The sequence below is a fragment of the Argopecten irradians genome, chromosome 1, assembly GCF_041381155.1.
Source record: "Argopecten irradians isolate NY chromosome 1, Ai_NY, whole genome shotgun sequence".
In the NCBI taxonomy this organism is placed as follows: Eukaryota; Metazoa; Mollusca; class Bivalvia; order Pectinida; family Pectinidae; genus Argopecten; species Argopecten irradians.
In genome coordinates this window covers 46,390,565-46,408,710 of record NC_091134.1, presented here as the reverse complement: position 1 = coordinate 46,408,710, position 18,146 = coordinate 46,390,565, and the positions used below count along the sequence as shown (strand labels likewise).

The window sequence follows — 18,146 nt, the reverse complement described above, 5'->3', positions numbered from 1 at the left end:
ACCCATTCACCCCATTTCATAATGGACTGTTCTAATCTTTGATTTAAAAGAGCCTATAAATATGTCTTCATGGGTGTATGAGTTACGTGGACCTCAATGTGAAGTACTTGTGCATGCTCCTAAGGTTTATGGGTAGATATCACTACTATCTTGTTCCCTAAAATTTAAAATATTTGTTGTCTTACATATTACAAAACAAATTTGACTTTAATTAACATGACTTGTTTTCTTTTCCAGAAGTACCTATGGAAGCTTCCAATACGCCTCAGGTGGATGGTAATGACAGTGTAAGATGGCCCAGTAACCTAACAAGTATCGTCCTGTTATATCTAGTCTATGTGATAGTTAAACATTCACTAACAACACATTCCTGATCCAGCTAAATGTGGTCCTAGGTTTCCAGGGCAACAAATTCTGTGATATCTTCAGCGGAACGCTGCATCCATGACATGTCACTCAAGATTTGAAGGATAAACATGCCAGTCAAATTTGATTTTATTAGCAGGGGGGAAACCAATATCAAAAATGGTGTAATTTCGTTGTCACCAAATTGAGAGAGAAATATCTCTTACAAAGACAGCTGATTGATGAAAAATTAATTGAATGATGGTATCGAGAAGGAGGTATGCTCTGATTCTGACAACAAGGGGCAATAACCCTACATATTAGAAATATAAAGGTGACATCAGAAAATGAAGAAGAGGACATCGTCACTAGGTCACAATGAACGACTAACCATTTCCACAGTTGTTACTGAGATAGGACTCGGCTAATTGGAAATATTTCCTGTTACTATAAATACAAAAAGCAGGTGATCTGAATAATATGTGTTTGAAGGGGATTGTAGAACACATTTAAAATATAGCAATATTTTGAAATACATTCCTGAAACATTAAGCCAGTACTGCATACATATAATATGTGTGCATGTCTGTGTGTGCGTGAAATATCCAGTTATTTGGGTATAGCCAAAATGATCCTTCCCAGAATAGACCGGAGGAGTAGAATGGTGTAGATCCCAGATAAAGGACCGGAGTTTACACCTCAAGTGATACTGCAATATTCAACAAGGGAATTCAGGATAGTGAACTCGTCATTTTCATTGTAATGATATAAAAATACTGTCTGTTGCCTTTATTCATAATTTCAACGTTAACCGACTCATGTCTCTACCTCATACTCTTAAATAACCATCAAATCTTTGTATTATATCTCATATTTCATCGCGTATCATGCCAGAATTGTGAAATGTCTCAATGCTATAGTATGCTGTAAATTAGGCCATATGCGATATATGTTAAGTATACTATACATGTTAACTTGAGATGTCAGCTTAAAGTCAAAATATCCTGTACTAGATGATAAATCTTTCCTGCTTCCTTAAGTCTATTTTTTTCTTGGTTATTTTCCATTCTGCCAATTAAAAATACACTCAACCCCGAAATTAAAAAAGCAACCGAGTCTGATTTAATGTTTTTGTTCAAGAAAAAAGAAAGCATCGAAACTTGATTAGGCACCATGGTTATGTTACGGGATGAAATGATTTGTAGTGTTATTTTAATTGACAAGTAAATGTGTTCTAATATTAAGGCTAGGAACAGCTCACCTGTTTAAAATAAACTATTTTGTTGTGCAACACCATTGTGAAAATATGATGCAACTAAATATTTTAAATTCTTCCAAAAGTGTCAGTCTGTATATTACAGAAGAATAAAAAGTCAATGTGATATAGTACGTCTAAGTTATCGCAGAACATTTATAGCTGATATTGACCAATCGAAAAGCTTTATTTATTAATACAAAACTTTGAAGAAGAAAAATCTAGTGAGTTAATTATTCCTTTCAAAATTTCTTATATTGTCATCTATAACATTTTCAACAAAAAGCTAATAAAAATTGTGCCATATTTGCATTGTATATAGTGTGCTTAAGCTAGTCATAGTCGATCTTCTTATACATGGAAGCTCTTACGTACACTTGAATCAAGCAGAAGAGCTTCAAACATTGTATTACAACATGTAATGCAGCGGAAATTCAATTTTGAAATAAAATCGTGCAAAAAAAAAAAAATATGTGTGTGTGGATTTGCAGAGTTGATCATGTGTATAAGAGTTACATGTAAATCATGAATGAATGTTGTAGGAAGAGATAGTTGTATAATTGAGCTGCACCAGGTAATGTTACCATGGTTTAATGGTTTATACCATCATCATCTCATTTCTTTACACCTATAAGCTCTTTATGTATACTTTATATATACTTACCATAGGTATGGATGTGAACACCAGGCTCTGTTCTGTATGTAGCTATTGTTGAGGAATTTGTGAAAGTTTAATAATATATATCATGTTGTTAAAGATGGTGTGAGTGTACAATAGTTCATTGTAACTATACAGGAGTGTTAAATTGGTTATAGATATTTATTTATTGTTTTTAGAATGTTTATAAGAAAGTTATATATTAGCTATTGTAGCAATTTACATCAAAAAGAGAAATGGGATTAAGGTGAACACTTGTATTTGGGATTTCGAGGTAAATCAAATTATAAGGAAATTTTGTGTTGCTAAATAAAAGTAAGTAATTATATATATTTTAAAATAGAAAAATTTGTACCTTATCGTGAATTTATTCTGGCAAATAATTACTGTTCTCTGCATGTATTCTTGCCCCCAGGATCTGCTAGGATACCAGACTTAGTGACACAAAGGGAAGTAACTCTCAAATATATCAGAACACTAATATGAAACATACCTAGGCCGTTTTCGATTTTGATTACCGGTATGCCGTTTGACTGGTTGAACCTAGTTGTCCGTTTATGAATTAAAGACGGACCTGGTGATTTTACATTGTTTTCAGACAAGCCTTGACAAAGCCGTCACAGGCCTGTATCATAAACTGCAGGTCCGTCAGGATTTATACTCGAAATAATGACTTTTACAAACTGTTGAACCGGTTGTTCCTAATAAACAAAAACGGCTCATGCGAAACAGTATGGTGGCTGTGATGCTGCTATCTCTCTATTACCAGGTAGATATTACTTTCAATGTGACATTTTTTAATCTCGTTAAATTTATGAATAATTACAACCTATAGGTACCATTACCGATCATACATGTATTGTCTCCTTTTTATCCCGATTGTCTTTAATCCTTATTGTCTTTAATCCTTATTGTCTTTAATCCTTATTGTCTTTAACCCTTGTTGTCTTTAATCCTCATTGTTATCCCTTGTACATTTATTAAAGCCAATGTTATATTTACATAAAATAAAGCAATACAGAGTGAGTTTGTATTTTAATCATGTACATTAAGATTATTTTGTTATTTGTTTCTTTGTCTTTCATTAATTTAAGTGTCTGTACCATGTCCATTGGTTTAACATTCTTATTATTATTATTACTATTCCTTTAAACATGGAAAAAAAAAAGGAAAGGAGAATTGGGAAAATAAATTTCAAATTGATATGATTGTTTCCAGATGAGAATAAAATGTTTCAAAGGAAGAAAAAAAACTAACTTAAAAATAAACTAATGATCTTAATTAGGTAATAATTTCTTACAGTTGGTCAGAAATAGACTCCTAACCATTTTAATGAATCCACAATAAAAATGATAATTTAGTTATAAGGTAGTAAGGATTAGTTAAAAAGATTCACTCAAACTTGTACAGAATCCCTTGTGCTTATGTTGTATCTGTAAAACAATCATGATTGTATGTTGTATATTTATATTAAAGTATTCTGTAAAGCGACTTTCATTCATGATTACTAAATTAACACTAAGTTTCTCTGATTTAATATTGAATAGAATTACCTTTGAAACTAATTGTGCAAGAATTATTGAAGATATTTATTCACAGAGAAAAAAAAAACGCAAATTTAATTTGTGAAATTCGGAAAAATAAATATCAGACAAAAGAATACTGTAACTAAAGGCTTACAGTTTACCATTCTTTAGGATATTGAAATTCTCCTAAATTTTTGCTTGATGATTTTTGTTTCTTAGATATATTGGAACACAAGTTTCAATAATCTGGTATGAGAATTCAGTATGTTGGAATCTGGTAATTATAGTCTAGTGGAAAATTTCCTCAAAATAAACGGTCTGCAGATTTCTAATTTTACAATTTGTGCTGTATTGGGAATCTTGTTTCCAGTATCAGCTTATAAGGATCAATAATTTGCTATCAATATTTAGATTTATCACATTGTCTGTTCTGATGGCTACTGCTAATCTATATGGTATAGTTCTGATTTTATACTAGTATATATATATATTGTAGTAGATTGATGTAGTTCTCTCAGTGTACATAACACATCTGTCAGTAAAGTGCCGAAATTTATATAAAGTAGTACATAACTATATATTGTATGTGGTTCCCCCATTTAATACCACCACCCCCATTCCTCGTCCCACCCTACCCCACTCCATCCCCTACCCCACTCCCACCATTTACTGTCACACTCCTTCCTCATATTGTTCTTTAGCATTGTCCATTTATTTATCATTATTCTCTATGCCTTTCTCTAATCTTTTCCAAAAACATAACCTTTTCCATACAAGATCAGCATGAATTACTTCCCTTTTACTGCTCATCTATACAGCTATAGTAACTCGAGAAATTCCTATTTCTGTACATATGTGCTTGCACAACTTCAGGAATTTTCCTATATATTGCTGCTTATATTGCATGACATTTTTTCTACCTAAAGACCCATATATTAATTGAGAAATAGATGATGAATTCACTTACAATATATATTATACAGTAAAAACATGTCCAAGATGAAAACTGTCATCTGAAATTTGAATTCTGACGTCTGTCAAGTTACTTTATTTCAATAACTGATAGAGGAAATGTGTGACAGGATAAATCTATTTTTGGTCTCCCTCCTCAAATGTTGCTGGTCCTGAGATTGTTTTTGAGAGAAAAAAGACGGAATTAAGTACAATACCCAAAAACACTGATTCTGTTCATTTTTGTTATTTCATGCAAAGTTTTAGACTTATCTATAAATGCCACAAATTTCTTTTGTGAAACAATGTGTTTATCAATATACAATGGAGGAATATTTTAACCAATCTTCACCTAGTCCCGTAACGATATAAATAGATATGTTGTTAAGGAAACTTAATCCAAGTTGTGGTGTTTTTTTAGAACTAAAGATTATGTTAGCATGAGAGGTTATAAGAATATTTGTCTTTTAGTGATTATAACAAGTGTGAGAGGATAAATGCTTACGGTTTATACTCTGCCATGTTTCATTTGACATCTTACATTTTCATCCGTCCTTTATTCATAGGAATACATGTGTTAGATTTAGGGAGAATGGTACTTCTTTTGAGTTGAGCTGGTTACTGTTTACCACTTAATGCTGATGAGGTGTTATTTTTACTTTGATTCATTATCTCAAGCAAATACTCCTTCCTTTGTTTAACCTTTTATAAATCTTGCCAGTATGAATCTGATGATATATTGCTCAAAAACAAACAATTTTCAAAATTTCTTCATCTTCAAAATATTTTAGTTTCAATTAATAGTTTTAATTAATATTACATATAAGCTGTAAAAACTGTTAAAAAGATTTATTTTACACTGCAGGAACCATTAAAAAGTTTGTTTTTGAAAGAAAAAAAATATTTTCGTTAATTATAAAGTGTGAGCTTCTGCTACAAGATGGATATATGGTTAAAATTATGCTTTATTGATTAAAACCTGTATACTGCTTATATTAGTATGATTTGGCCTACAAGGTCAAAAAAGGATTTTAAATCACCATTTTCCTGTATAAACTGCTACACATCTAAAGGTTTCAGCCCAAAACGACATAGTGGATTAGACTATATCCATTTTTTCACAATTTTATATTAGCTTTCTTACAATGAATCATATGTATAAATCTTCAACATTTAATTATCACCATTAGACTTGTGTATACTTTGTAAGATACTATTGTCATCTGCAACATGTAATTAGCATCCATTTTGCTTTAATTCTTGTCGATATGACAGTGTAGTAGCCATGTGTTTGAGAGTAGAACTGTAATGTTAAAATGTGTATGATGTTATTACTCAGAAGCCATACGCTATAAGAATTATGTTGGTATGTATGTTTGCGAGAAACATGTCATAAACACCATCGTGAATGATTCATATTATAAATATGTAACGTTCATAATCGGATGCAAGGGCCAGATTGACAATAAATCTTTGAATCTCAAATGTTAAAGTTGTTTCTTGTTATTTCATCATTGACATCTTGTTGGAACTTACATTGTGTGCTTCCGTCATTTCTGCATCTGGATCTGGGAGGGAGCAGACATACCTGAAGCAGACAACAGTCCAGAAAGACTTAAAATTATTCATGAAATGGCAACAAGTTAAAATGGAAGTGAATCATAATGAGACAGGACAGGTTTGAGTTATGATGATGTAAAATGAATTCATAAATAATCGACAAAACAGAAACAACTTCCCACACTACATACTATTCTAACTATATATCTGTCTCTTCCATGCACAGATCAAATGTTAACAAAAACACCATATCCAAAACATAATCACATCACTACTTTTTCATCCCACCATTATCATATTTTATTTTTTATTTTTTTGCTCCAAATAACATCTTCACAAAAGTTGTTCAGATTCTGAACGTGGCCAACATGTGGTCAAGGTTTTGTAACACATGAAATCACCAGCAAGGATGTAGATTGGAATTATTTATGTTAAGTCAAAAACATATTACTGCACTTACAACTGTTTGTTACCTAACAAAACCCAGCCATGGATGATGATCTGATATCTACAATTCTGCACATCGATAATCAAGACATCCTAACCCACAGTATAACCATGTTCTGTTTCTTCTCTTGTCATTGTTCGCGATATCTTTACAATAAGAGTTTGTGTCACTTGTGAAGAAACAGAAAGTATAGAATTCATTGAAAAAATTACCAATTCGAAGTTTGTCTCCAAATAAATCCATGCTAAGAGACCTCTGCTATGTAATTTGCGGTTTTTAATCGTGTATTTCCATTGGATTTCATATCAAACTCTATTCACATTTGCCTGTTGACACCTTCCAAAGTTTAACAGATAAGGAATAATGAGTAAAATTTCTATGGCACTTAATTCACAGGACAAACTTATTGCAAATGGTCGATTATATATTTGACAAAAAGGCAACTACAGAAATAGCACTCATGAATTTTTATCTGTGGTGTAAACAGAATTTATAATTTCTGGATTTCTATTTATGTACATGTAGCAGACGTTCACAGTTGTATTGTTTTAATCTTTCATCACTGATCATCTTTAGTTTTCTGTAAAACCATGTCACCAAGAAATAACAACAGCGTTGGTTGAATCACGTTTGGTATATCATGAGGTTTATGTACTAAATAACGTCCTCACAAAGAGACAATATTTAAATTGGCACCAGATACTGAACCCGACCTATAAAATCACCCACTTAATCAAACGTTTATTCTACCAAAACTAGATATTGCGCAACACATGTCGTCCCCAGGCTGAAATCAGAACCGAAATTAGTCCATATAAAATTGTTCGTCGAATAACAAAACAACCCCATGCATTCTATAACATACAGAGTCCCCTTTAAGAATAGGACAACCACTTCTCTATTTAATCCTGTTTCGCTTGTAACGTACGGTCACCAAAATCGCCCTAATTTCTATATCCTCAATTATACACATACTCTTTCTGTTCCCCGTTATGTTTCGTCAAATGCTTGACAATGGTTTCTCGCTATTGGTTTCTCATTATACCTAGTGCAAAGAAACATAAAAAAAATGTAGAATTCTTTAACCAGATTACTGTTCCGGCACTTTGTCTTAAAATACATAATTGGGGCTAGCAATCTTATTCATATCTTGTGGGTTCACTATAAAAAGAACATTGTTTACATTTAAAAGTTTAACACTAAAACAGAACAATAAATAATAGATTTTGATTATTTGACGTAAACGTCAATAGCACAAGTGCTAATGGTGGTGTAGCAGGCCTCTGGGGAAAAGGAGATCTGTATGGTGGTGTAGCAGGCCTCTGGGGAAAAGGAGATCTGTATGGTGGTGTAGCAGGCCTCTGGGGAAAAGGAGATCTGTATGGTGGTGTAGCAGGCCTCTGGGGAAAAGGAGTTCTGTATGGTGGTGTAGCAGGCCTCTGGGGAAAAGGAGATCTGTATGGTGGTGTAGCAGGCCTCTGGGGAAAAGGAGATCTGTATGGTGGTGTAGCAGGCCTCTGGGGAAAAGGAGATCTGTATGGTGGTGTAGCAGGCCTCTGGGGAAAAGGAGATCTGTATGGTGGTGAAGGCCTGGGGGAAAGGAGATCTGTATGGTGGTGTAGCAGGCCTCTGGGGAAAAGGAGATTCTGTATGGTGGTGTAGCAGGCCTCTGGGGAAAAGGAGATCTGTATGGTGGTGTAGCAGGCCTCTGGGGAAAAGGAGTTCTGTATGGTGGTGTAGCAGGCCTCTGGGGAAAAGGAGTTCTGTATGGTGGTGTAGCAGGCCTCTGGGGAAAAGAAGATCTGTATGGTGGTGTAGCAGGCCTCTGGGGAAAAGGAGATCTGTATGGTGGTGTAGCAGGCCTCTGGGGAAAAGGAGATCTGTATGGTGGTGTAGCAGGCCTCTGGGGAAAAGGAGATCTGTATGGTGGTGTAGCAGGCCTCTGGGGAAAAGGAGTTCTGTATGGTGGTGTAGCAGGCCTCTGGGGAAAAGGAGATCTGTATGGTGGTGTAGCAGGCCTCTGGGGAAAAGGAGTTCTGTATGGTGGTGTAGCAGGCCTCTGGGGAAAAGGAGTTCTGTATGGTGGTGTAGCAGGCCTCTGGGGAAAAGGAGTTCTGTATGGTGGTGTAGCAGGCCTCTGGGGAAAAGGAGATCTGTATGGTGGTGTAGCAGGCCTCTGGGGAAAAGGAGTTCTGTATGGTGGTGTAGCAGGCCTCTGGGGAAAAGGAGTTCTGTATGGTGGTGTAGCAGGCCTCTGGGGAAAAGGAGATCTGTATGGTGGTGTAGCAGGCCTCTGGGGAAAAGGAGTTCTGTATGGTGGTGTAGCAGGCCACTGGGGAAAAGGAGATCTGTATGGTGGTGTAGCAGGCCTCTGGGGGAAAAGGAGTTCTGTATGGTGGTGTAGCAGGCCTCTGGGGAAAAGGAGTTCTGTATGGTGGGAAGCTAGGGTCCTCTGGGGAAAAGGAGATCTGTATGGTGGTGTGTAGCAGGCCTCTGGGGAAAAGGAGATGTTGTATGGTGGTGTAGCAGGCCTCTGGGGAAAAGGAGATCTGTATGGTGGTGTAGCAGGCCTCTGGGGAAAAGGAGATCTGTATGGTGGTGTAGCAGGCCTCTGGGGAAAAGGAGATCTGTATGGTGGTGTAGCAGGCCTCTGGGGAAAAGGAGATCTGTAGTGGTGTAGCAGGCCTCTGGGGAAAAGGAGATCTGTATGGTGGTGTAGCAGGCCTCTGGGGAAAAGGAGATCTGTATGGTGGTGTGGCAGGCCTCTGGGGAAAAGGAGATCTGTATGGTGGTGTGGCAGGCCTCTGGGGAAAAGGAGATCTGTATGGTGGTGTAGCAGGCCTCTGGGGAAAAGGAGATCTGTATGGTGGTGTAGCAGGCCTCTGGGGAAAAGGAGATCTGTATGGTGGTGTAGCAGGCCTCTGGGGAAAAGGAGATCTGTATGGTGGTGTAGCAGGCCTCTGAGGAAAAGGAGTTCTGTATGGTGGTGTAGCAGGCCTCTGGGGAAAAGGAGATATGTATGGTGGTGTAGCAGGCCTCTAGGGGAAAGGAGATCTGTATGATGGTGTAGCAGGCCTCTGGTGAAAAGGAGATCTGTATGGTGGTGTAGCAGGCCTCTGGGGAAAAGGAGATCTGTATGGTGGTGTAGCAGGCCTCTGGGGAAAAGGAGTTCTGTATGGTGGTGTAGCAGGCCTCTGGGGAAAAGGAGATCTGTATGGTGGTGTGTAGCAGGCCTCTGGGAAAAGGAGATCTGTATGTGGTGTAGCAGGCTTCTCGGGTGTGATGACCTTTCCTATCATAATTTACTACTAGAAAGGTATATTAAGTAAGATCGTATCACTATCTCATAAACTGAAAAGGCCATAAAGTGAGTGTATTTCATACCCTTTTTTCAGAAATGTCAATTGCTTTCATCCTTTTTTAAATTCCCAGAACAGTGTTCAGTAACGGTAGTCCCTTTGTCGTTTGGTATTAGGGACAGGTATGTATTGATCAAGCAATTCCATTATAACGATACTCTGTACGCATTACACTGGTGTTAGAAATTCAGGGTTGCGGTGGTTGTGTGGTTATGCTGCCTGTCAGATGATCAGACGCCCACATTTAGATCAGGATTGATGGTTAAGGTTTATCGTAAGAATTTACTATACAGGCAATGGTAGTCAGGATCACTTTGATTTTAACATATTTTGTTGTGTGTAATTTTATATACAATGGTATTTAGTGGCACAGTTTTTCCAACTGAAATGAAGCCCTCTTCCTGTATAGTTATAATTGATTATATGGACAAAGATTACATAAATGGCAAAAATATACATTTTTACATATTTACAAGATTTTAGACAGAGAGCGAGAGAGAAAGAGAGGAGGAGTAATTTAACATATGTATATAATTACTTGATTTATTGATATACATGTATTTGTAATCATTCCCGATGCTGACGACCAGGATCACTTTAGTCCTCCTTCCTCACCATAACCTGTCATACAAATAGACGTAGAAAGAATAGGCTTTAGGTGTGCTACAGAAATCATAGTTCCTGATTTCCTAGGCCACTAGTTTCCTGAACATTCATTACAATGTAACTTTAAATGTTCAGTGATCTAATATTATCTGTAGAAAAGCATTACAGACGTTAATGATAAACTCCTTAACTCAGTTAAAGAACTTTCCTTGACTTCTGTAATGTTTTCTTATGGATAATTTTTAATTAGCTGGACCCTGGTACGCCAGTACCTGGATCTAAAATAAGTCAAAGGATTCTAAATTACCTTGACTTCAGGCGTCTACAACATTACGTTTTACACATATTTTTATAATGTTCTGGCAGAGACACTATGTGGTGCATCAATATTGGTTCTGATTTTGGTAAGGACATTATGTATATTAAATAACGTTACAAGTTAAGGGTCCCCATCTCTGCATCCGACAAAGATTTGCACAGTTAATCACTTTTATAGCTGACTTTATCTAAAGTTATATCAGAAATTCAGATAGGAATACACCCGGGATTATATAACTTATGTCCTTATGTCTAATATGTTATCACTGTATGTAACCTATGTCGAATCTAAATAGTCTTACTAAGATACGTGTAAAACATATCTTTTATCTCATCTCATCTGAGAATACTTTATATCCGCTGAAATGTCATATTATTGTCTCTGTTTGAAAAGCGGTTTAGCAATAGCGACGATAATAAGAAATTTGTGTTATACACAATACTTTTAATTAGTGAATGTCCACAACTTCTTTGTCGTCAGTGAGGCTATTTAGGATGACGAGAATTCACGAATTGTATTAGCGTCTGTTGGTGGAGGAGGTGGGCTAACCTCGCTAGGAGCTACAATCGGTAAACATTTCCACGAAAAGGATTTAAAGTGAACAGTCGGGCAAGGATGGCTTAAGTCGGTAAAAATGGTGTGAATGTATCCAGTATAATTTCTTATGAAATGGAAAAATAAAATCTCTCGTCAAAATCTGTCTGCGTACGAAGAAATTAATTGAAAGTATGGAAATTCTAAAACGTCCTCCCGGATCACTATGTCCGTGGTTACATTTCCACGCAGCCTCGCTTTCAATGCTTTCAACTTTTCTTTACTTTAATGGTCAGAACTGGGAAACTAAGCAGAACTTGACCGTCGTATTAATATGTGAGAACTTTAGGAAGGCCAATAAACGCATTTAGACTGGTTTTCTTTGCCCGACTATTCACTTTAATGGAACAAGTGCAAAAGTGTCTGGATGACGATAGATATATATCTATCTAAGAACCTGAACCGAACAAGACACCTGTAGCTGAAAAAGTCATAAGAGCAAGCAGTGTTCTTACCCGTGGTGTACGCATCGGATCCGACATGGCTGATACTGCTGGCATAGGGGCCAAGGCAACAACTCGTGCCGTATCAAAGGTAGCAGCTAGGATTGTTGTTGCCATTGACATTTTACTTTTACCAATGGACATTTTTGATCGCGTGAGTACTTCCATGAAAGCACATAACGGGTCGACCCATGCTGCTGCTACTGAAATACGGGAGATAGCAGAACAATTGGAGGAAGAAAAAGACGAGTTTTCGGAAGAACTGGAGTCGGACAGTGACTAAATAAGCGATACACAAACAATGATAAAATGGTTAAAATTCTCTTACATCAAATATTGCTTTGTTATGTAATTCATTCAAAATCATAGATTTTGTCATTAATCTTTGAAAATCACATCTTTCCGAATTGTTAATCTTCACTGTTATAGTTTTAATTATAAGTAAATTAGACTTTTCTGTTCAGTCTGTTTTTGTTCTTATTCCCCCCTCCCCCCACCCCCACCTAACTTCTGTAATGCTTTCATTTTGAAAATTTAAAGTTAATGAATCTCTTCATGTTAAGGAAAGTTGATAAAAGTAGACCTTGTAATATATGAAATATTAATGTTAACTTTCGTTGTAAGGAACCTTGCATTGGTATCATTAGGTTATAGAAATATCCATGTCCAATGGAGCATGACAATAATAAAAAAAAATTGTTGTTTTTGGTTTCATAGCAACAACCAAACAACGAAAGTTACTACACATCAAACATTTTATACAGTATGCGTTTTGAGTATTATCTGTTCCCCATTCGTCTAATTATTTGTATTGTATAGGGCATGCCACGCTAGCAGCAAATGGCCCGGTATAGGCCCTGTTATAAAACTGATATAAATAAGTATTATGAAATTGTTAAGATAAAGAATCCTATCGACTTTACTGATAACAAATATATTTGTACAAATCTATAACTACTTGTAGTCATGGAAGTAAAATATATTATTGGTGGTATGGATGGTATTATATAAATGTACGTTTGATGGTAAAACCGAAATAACATTTTACAGATACATAATCCTGGCACTAGACACAAACCAACCTTTTTAGATTTTCGTACAAAGTAAACAAAAGTCCGTTGTGACCCTATCTGGTATACTTTTACAAAAAAATGTAGAGAAGAGAAGGATTAACCGCTAGTAGTCATCAAAAGTCCTTTTGAACGCTCAGAACAAAAGTAATATGGCAACAGAATTGCCCATTTAACTGTCAGTGTAATGTAATCGGATTTGGGGACTGTTTGCCATCTTCTAAAAGTTAGAACGAATCTCCACTTCGTTCCCGACAGGGCGAATTTCTGTCAGAAATCCTTCATCCGTCGTCTACAGCTACTCGATTTGCAGCTATTGTTTAGTATGCTCCAGTCAGATAACTCTAAACGTAGGATAGTTATCACTATCACAAGAGGACACGAATACCGTAAGTTCAACGGCTTCGGCCATTTTGATGACGTCATAATCGGAACTTATAAAATGATAACATTGGTTTTTGTTGTTTTTTAAACTGATTGATAAGTGTTAAAAAACTGATTAGAAATATTAGTTTGTTGTTTGAAAACATTTTTACTGCGTCAAGCCAACTACAGAAAAAATTGCTAAAAAATTCCAGTTTTGAGCTTTAAATCCATTTTTTAGCCCACCATAGATGATGGTGGGCTTTTCAAATCGCCTTTCGTCCGTGGTCCGTCCGTCCGTCAGTCCGGTCGTCTGTCCTTCCGTCCGTCCGACCGTTAACAATTCTTGTTACCGCTATATCTCAGAAAGTGCTAAAGGGATCTTTTTCAAATTTCATATGTAGGTTGCCCTAGGGCCCTAGTTATGCATATTGCACTTTGGAATCAATCGGTCAACAAGATGGCCGCCAGGCAGCCATCTTGGATTTTGGTAGTTAAAGTTTGTTACCGCTATTTATCAGAAAGTACTGAAGGGATCTTATTCAAATTTCATATGAAGATTCCCCTAGGGCCCTAGTTGTGCATATTGCATTTTGGGACTGATCCGTCAACAAGATGGCCGACCGGCCGCCATCTTGGATTTTGATTGTTAAAGTTTGTTACCTTTATTTCTCAGAAAGTACTGAGGGGATCATTCTCAAAGGACTAGGTTTGGTAAGGGTCTTTTTTGGCCCCCAAATCCGCTATTTTTCAAGGTCTGTTATTTTAAGATGTGAATCTTGCATTTTGAATATTAACTACATACCTGACATATTTGATAGTGTTATTAGGTGATATAGCAGTTCTAGTTGCCATGGCAACCATTTTTATTATACATAAATTATGCAAAATGTGAAAATTTCATCAAAATTGGCCCTTTTTATGCACTTTTTCATCTAGTTAACATAGAGCGCATTCTAGAACAAACTTTATATTTCTCAAAATGATTTATTGTTCGTGTCTGCTCATTCCCTTAAAATGTAAAGTTTGTTCTAGGTTATGCTTTGTTGTTTTTAAAAGAAAAGCTAACAAAACATATGCCAAAATTGACCAAATTTTCAAATTTGCATAATTTATGCAAAGTTACTATGGTTATATTGCAAAAACCTACTATCTGTCAACAAAAATATCATTAAGTTTTTAACATGGGCGTTTTCAATATTTCAAACGCAGCAACTTAATTTCTAAATACTTAATTTAAAATTTGGTAGATTTAGGGGTCAAAAAGATCCATTACCATATCTAGTCCTTTCATATGTAGGTTCCCCTACAGTCCTAGTTGTGCCTGTTGCATTTTGTGACCGATCAGTCAACAAGATGGCCGCCAGGCAGCCATCTTGGATTTTGATTGTTAAAGTTTGTTATAGCTATTTCTCAAAAAGAACTAAATGATATCTGTCTCAAATTTCATATGTAGGTTTCCCTAGGGCTCTAGTTGTGCATAATGCCTTTTGGGACTGATCGGTCAACAAGATGGATGGCCACCAGGCAGCCATCTTGGATTTTGATAGTTAAAGTTTGTTACCTTTATTTCTCAGAAAGAACTGAAGGAATCATTCTCAAATGTCATATGTAGGTCCCCCTATGGTCCTAGTTGTGCATATTGCATTTTGTGACCAATCGGTCAACAAGACCGCCGCCAGGCAGCCATCTTGTATTTTGATAGTTAAAGTTTGTTATCGCTATTTCCCAAAAAGTACTGAATGGATTTGTCCCAAATTTCATATGTAGGTTCCCCTAGGGCCCTAGTTGTGCATAATGCCTTTTGGGATTGATCTTTCAACGATATGAACGATATGGCCAACCGGCCGCCATCTTGGATTTCATTGTTGAAGTTTGTTACAGCTATTTCTTAGAAAGTACTTAAGCGATCTGTCTGAAATTTTATATGTAGTATGTTTATAAAGTTTAAAAAGCAGGAAAAGATTCCTCGTTCCATTGTCAAACAGATAATTCTTTGGTGGGCGCCAAGATCCCTTTGGGATCTCTTGTTTCATTTCCTGCGAGAAAATCACTACATCTATTGGATTATTTGGTCCTGATAAGTATTTGTTGTTCTTTTGTGGTCATTTTGAGACCTTATTTGTCTACCTCAGTTGAAAATGTCAATGTTGTGACTATTTTTCATTTTTTAGTGAAATTCGAGATGGCGGCCATCTTAATGACGTCATAACCTGAAGTTCATCCCAACTTATGCAATGTTAACAATTTGATTTGTGATCAGTGGGTCATGAGGGTTAACAAAAATATTGGTTCGGAGGTTGGGGGTGCATGTGGGACCATCCTAGCTCATGGCCTATAAGCATTCTTCGTTGTTGAATAGAGATCACCATAGATGTTAGGCATTTACTTCTCTGCTCTGAAGTGTTCAGTGAAAAGGACAATGGTGCATCACAGTATCTTCTTTTGTATTCTATGGATATAAGGTAAAGAAATCAGAATTTGCCAAATATGACTCTATCTAGTGTATGTTGTCAAGGCACACCCTGTTGTAACGCTTCTTTTCATTCTAGTCATCTGGCTACCTTGGCAATAATCATATAGGAAATTAATAAGATATAGTGTCATGGTAGCCATCTTCGATTTGGGATCAACCAGAGATGTAACAACATTTTGTCAGGACCATGTCATGGTCATTTCATGTAAGTTTCAGCTAAATCGCACCGGTAGAACTTGAGAAGTTCAAAATATGAAACGTTAACGCACGGCGGACGGCGGACGACGACGGACGAAACATGACGACTATAGGTCTTCTGACCCGAAGGAAAAAAAGGAAACTGGGTCACAAATAAAAGATATAATGCTGCAAGGTTTCCTATATAATGTTTTGTCAAATAGCATTTCTATTCTAGGTGCGTGAACTAATGTTACTAAATTAAGGCTCCAGACTATATCCCATGTACATTGTGTGATAAGGTTAAGAATATACAATAAAACATATAGCAACTGGAAGTAAGAGAACAATATCTAAAGAAATATCCATTAAGACATTAAATCAAACCAAAAATACATAAAGCTGATTGCTGTTAAGGAATGAATTCTTAACCCTGAACTTTAATTAACATCAGATTAGAGAGTCCCAAATAGTCAAAAAAAATATGGTATAATACTTTAAACAACCTGATTTGATTATTATAACGCATCCAATTATATCATCATATCATCGAATTAATTACAAGGACAATAATACCTATTCATCACCATGTACATGATCTATATTGTATAGCAATGCTGGGTCACTGTGCACGATTTACTTGCAGTCAATGTGCCTTATATGGCCTAATCTTGGTGATTTCGCAGTAATTGGCATTTGCATATCTGTTTACGTCATTGTATTAGAAAATCCAGTACTATTGTATACGAGAACAAAACTCCGGCTGACTGTTTGGAATCAAAATACGTTATACCCAGTCAATGTTTTAGAGGACAAGTTGTTAAGATTGTTGTATCAACAAATTCAAAATGGCTTCTGAAGATCTGAAGATCAAACTAGAAAAATGGAGGAAGGTTAGAACTGAAACTGTCACAAAGTTACGCCAACTTGCTGATGAGCTTGACCAAATGGAAAAAAGGGCTAATATCTCACAAGCCGCAGGAACATCAGCATCAATAGTATCAGGAGTCGGAGCCATCGTCTGCTTTGGATTAGCATTCGCCACAGCCGGGATCAGCATAATTCCCGGTATCGTATTTACCGCGATCGGCGGGAGCGGTGGAATAACCTCGTTAGGAGCATCAGTTGGTAAACATTTTCACGAGAAGAATTTACTGAAACAAGTCAAACAATGTTTGGAAAATGATAGAAAGATATCTGGACAAATGAATAAGACAAGGATAAATGTATCCGAGACAATGAAATACGGTTTGGGAGAAGTGGGCATTACTCGAGGTAAAGCTAACAGGATTGCGGTGAGAGAAAGAGCTCGACCCGTATCCAAGGTGGCGAGTAATGTTGTTTTTGCATTTGATGTATTACTGTTACCGGTAGATATATATATACTCGTGAACACTTCCATTAAGTTACATAAGGGATCAACAAACAAAGCAGCCGCTGAAGTACGAAAGGTCGCGGAAGATTTGGAGAAGGAAATAAATGAGACATTTTATTTAAAAATATAAAGGCCTGAGGAAAGCTATGTGGATTCCCATGCCCTACCAAAAGAACTTTTGATTTCTTTTGTGATTAAGCAATGTTTAGTTTTCATCAACACTTCCTTTACGACATTTGATAAGTCAATTAATGATCTAAGCAATCGATAGGAGGAAAGGAATAAGACATGATTTAATAACGGAAGACTTAAAGAACAAATGTGTATATGATTTCCTTACCGTCCTATACGGACTTTTAAAGTGATGGAAGACTTAAAGAACAAATGTGTATATGGATTACCTTACCGTCCTAAACGGACTTTTAAAGTGATGGAAGACTTAAAGAACAAATGTGTATATGGATTTCCTTACCGTCCTATACGGACTTTTAAAGTGATGGAAGACTTAAAGAACAAATGTGTATATGGATTTCCTTACCGTCCTATACGGACTTTTAAAGTGATGGAAGACTTAAAGAACAAATGTGTATATGGATTTCCTTACCGTCCTATACGGACTTT

At 36.3% G+C, this 18,146-nt stretch overlaps 3 protein-coding genes across 3 annotated transcripts in view; 2 read left to right on the top strand and 1 right to left on the bottom strand.

Annotated features, from left to right (window-relative positions):
* Positions 1 to 6,220, top strand: part of LOC138328529 (suppressor of lurcher protein 1-like) — a 144,700-nt gene extending 138,480 nt beyond the window's left edge. The window contains exon 13 of the mRNA XM_069275412.1: positions 238 to 6,220. Within this exon, the coding sequence (XP_069131513.1) occupies positions 238 to 374 (137 nt within the window). The 3' untranslated portion in view covers positions 375 to 6,220. The remainder of the gene's footprint in view (positions 1 to 237) is intronic.
* A 1,753-nt stretch (positions 6,221 to 7,973) lies between these two features.
* Positions 7,974 to 12,103, bottom strand: LOC138328449 (uncharacterized). The gene is made up of 3 exons (XM_069275296.1): positions 12,077 to 12,103; positions 8,489 to 9,430; positions 7,974 to 8,372 (listed from the first exon to the last, which is right to left on the bottom strand). Exons 1-3 carry the CDS (start codon positions 12,101 to 12,103, stop codon positions 7,974 to 7,976), a joined length of 1,368 nt encoding a protein of 455 aa, XP_069131397.1.
* Positions 12,104 to 16,925: 4,822 nt separating this feature from the next.
* Positions 16,926 to 17,903, top strand: LOC138310645 (apolipoprotein L1-like). The gene has a single exon (XM_069251932.1). The coding sequence runs from the start codon at positions 16,999 to 17,001 to the stop codon at positions 17,653 to 17,655; it is 657 nt and encodes a 218-aa protein (XP_069108033.1). The 5' UTR covers positions 16,926 to 16,998; the 3' UTR covers positions 17,656 to 17,903.
* The last annotated feature ends 243 nt before the right edge of the window (positions 17,904 to 18,146 follow it).

Bases quoted from the DNA above. Each gene is read 5' to 3' on its own strand.
- LOC138310645 (XM_069251932.1), top strand. From the start codon at position 16,999: ATGGCTTCTGAAGATCTGAAGATCAAACTAGAAAAATGGAGGAAGGTT.
- LOC138328449 (XM_069275296.1), bottom strand. From the start codon at position 12,103: ATGTCGGATCCGATGCGTACACCACGG. The intron at 9,431-12,076 runs GTAAGAACACTG...CCTTTTCCCCAG, and splicing joins ATCCGATGCGTACACCACGG to AGGCCTGCTACACCACTACA. The intron at 8,373-8,488 runs GCCTGCTACACC...CCTTTTCCCCAG, and splicing joins AGAACTCCTTTTCCCCAGAG to AGGCCTGCTACACCACCATA.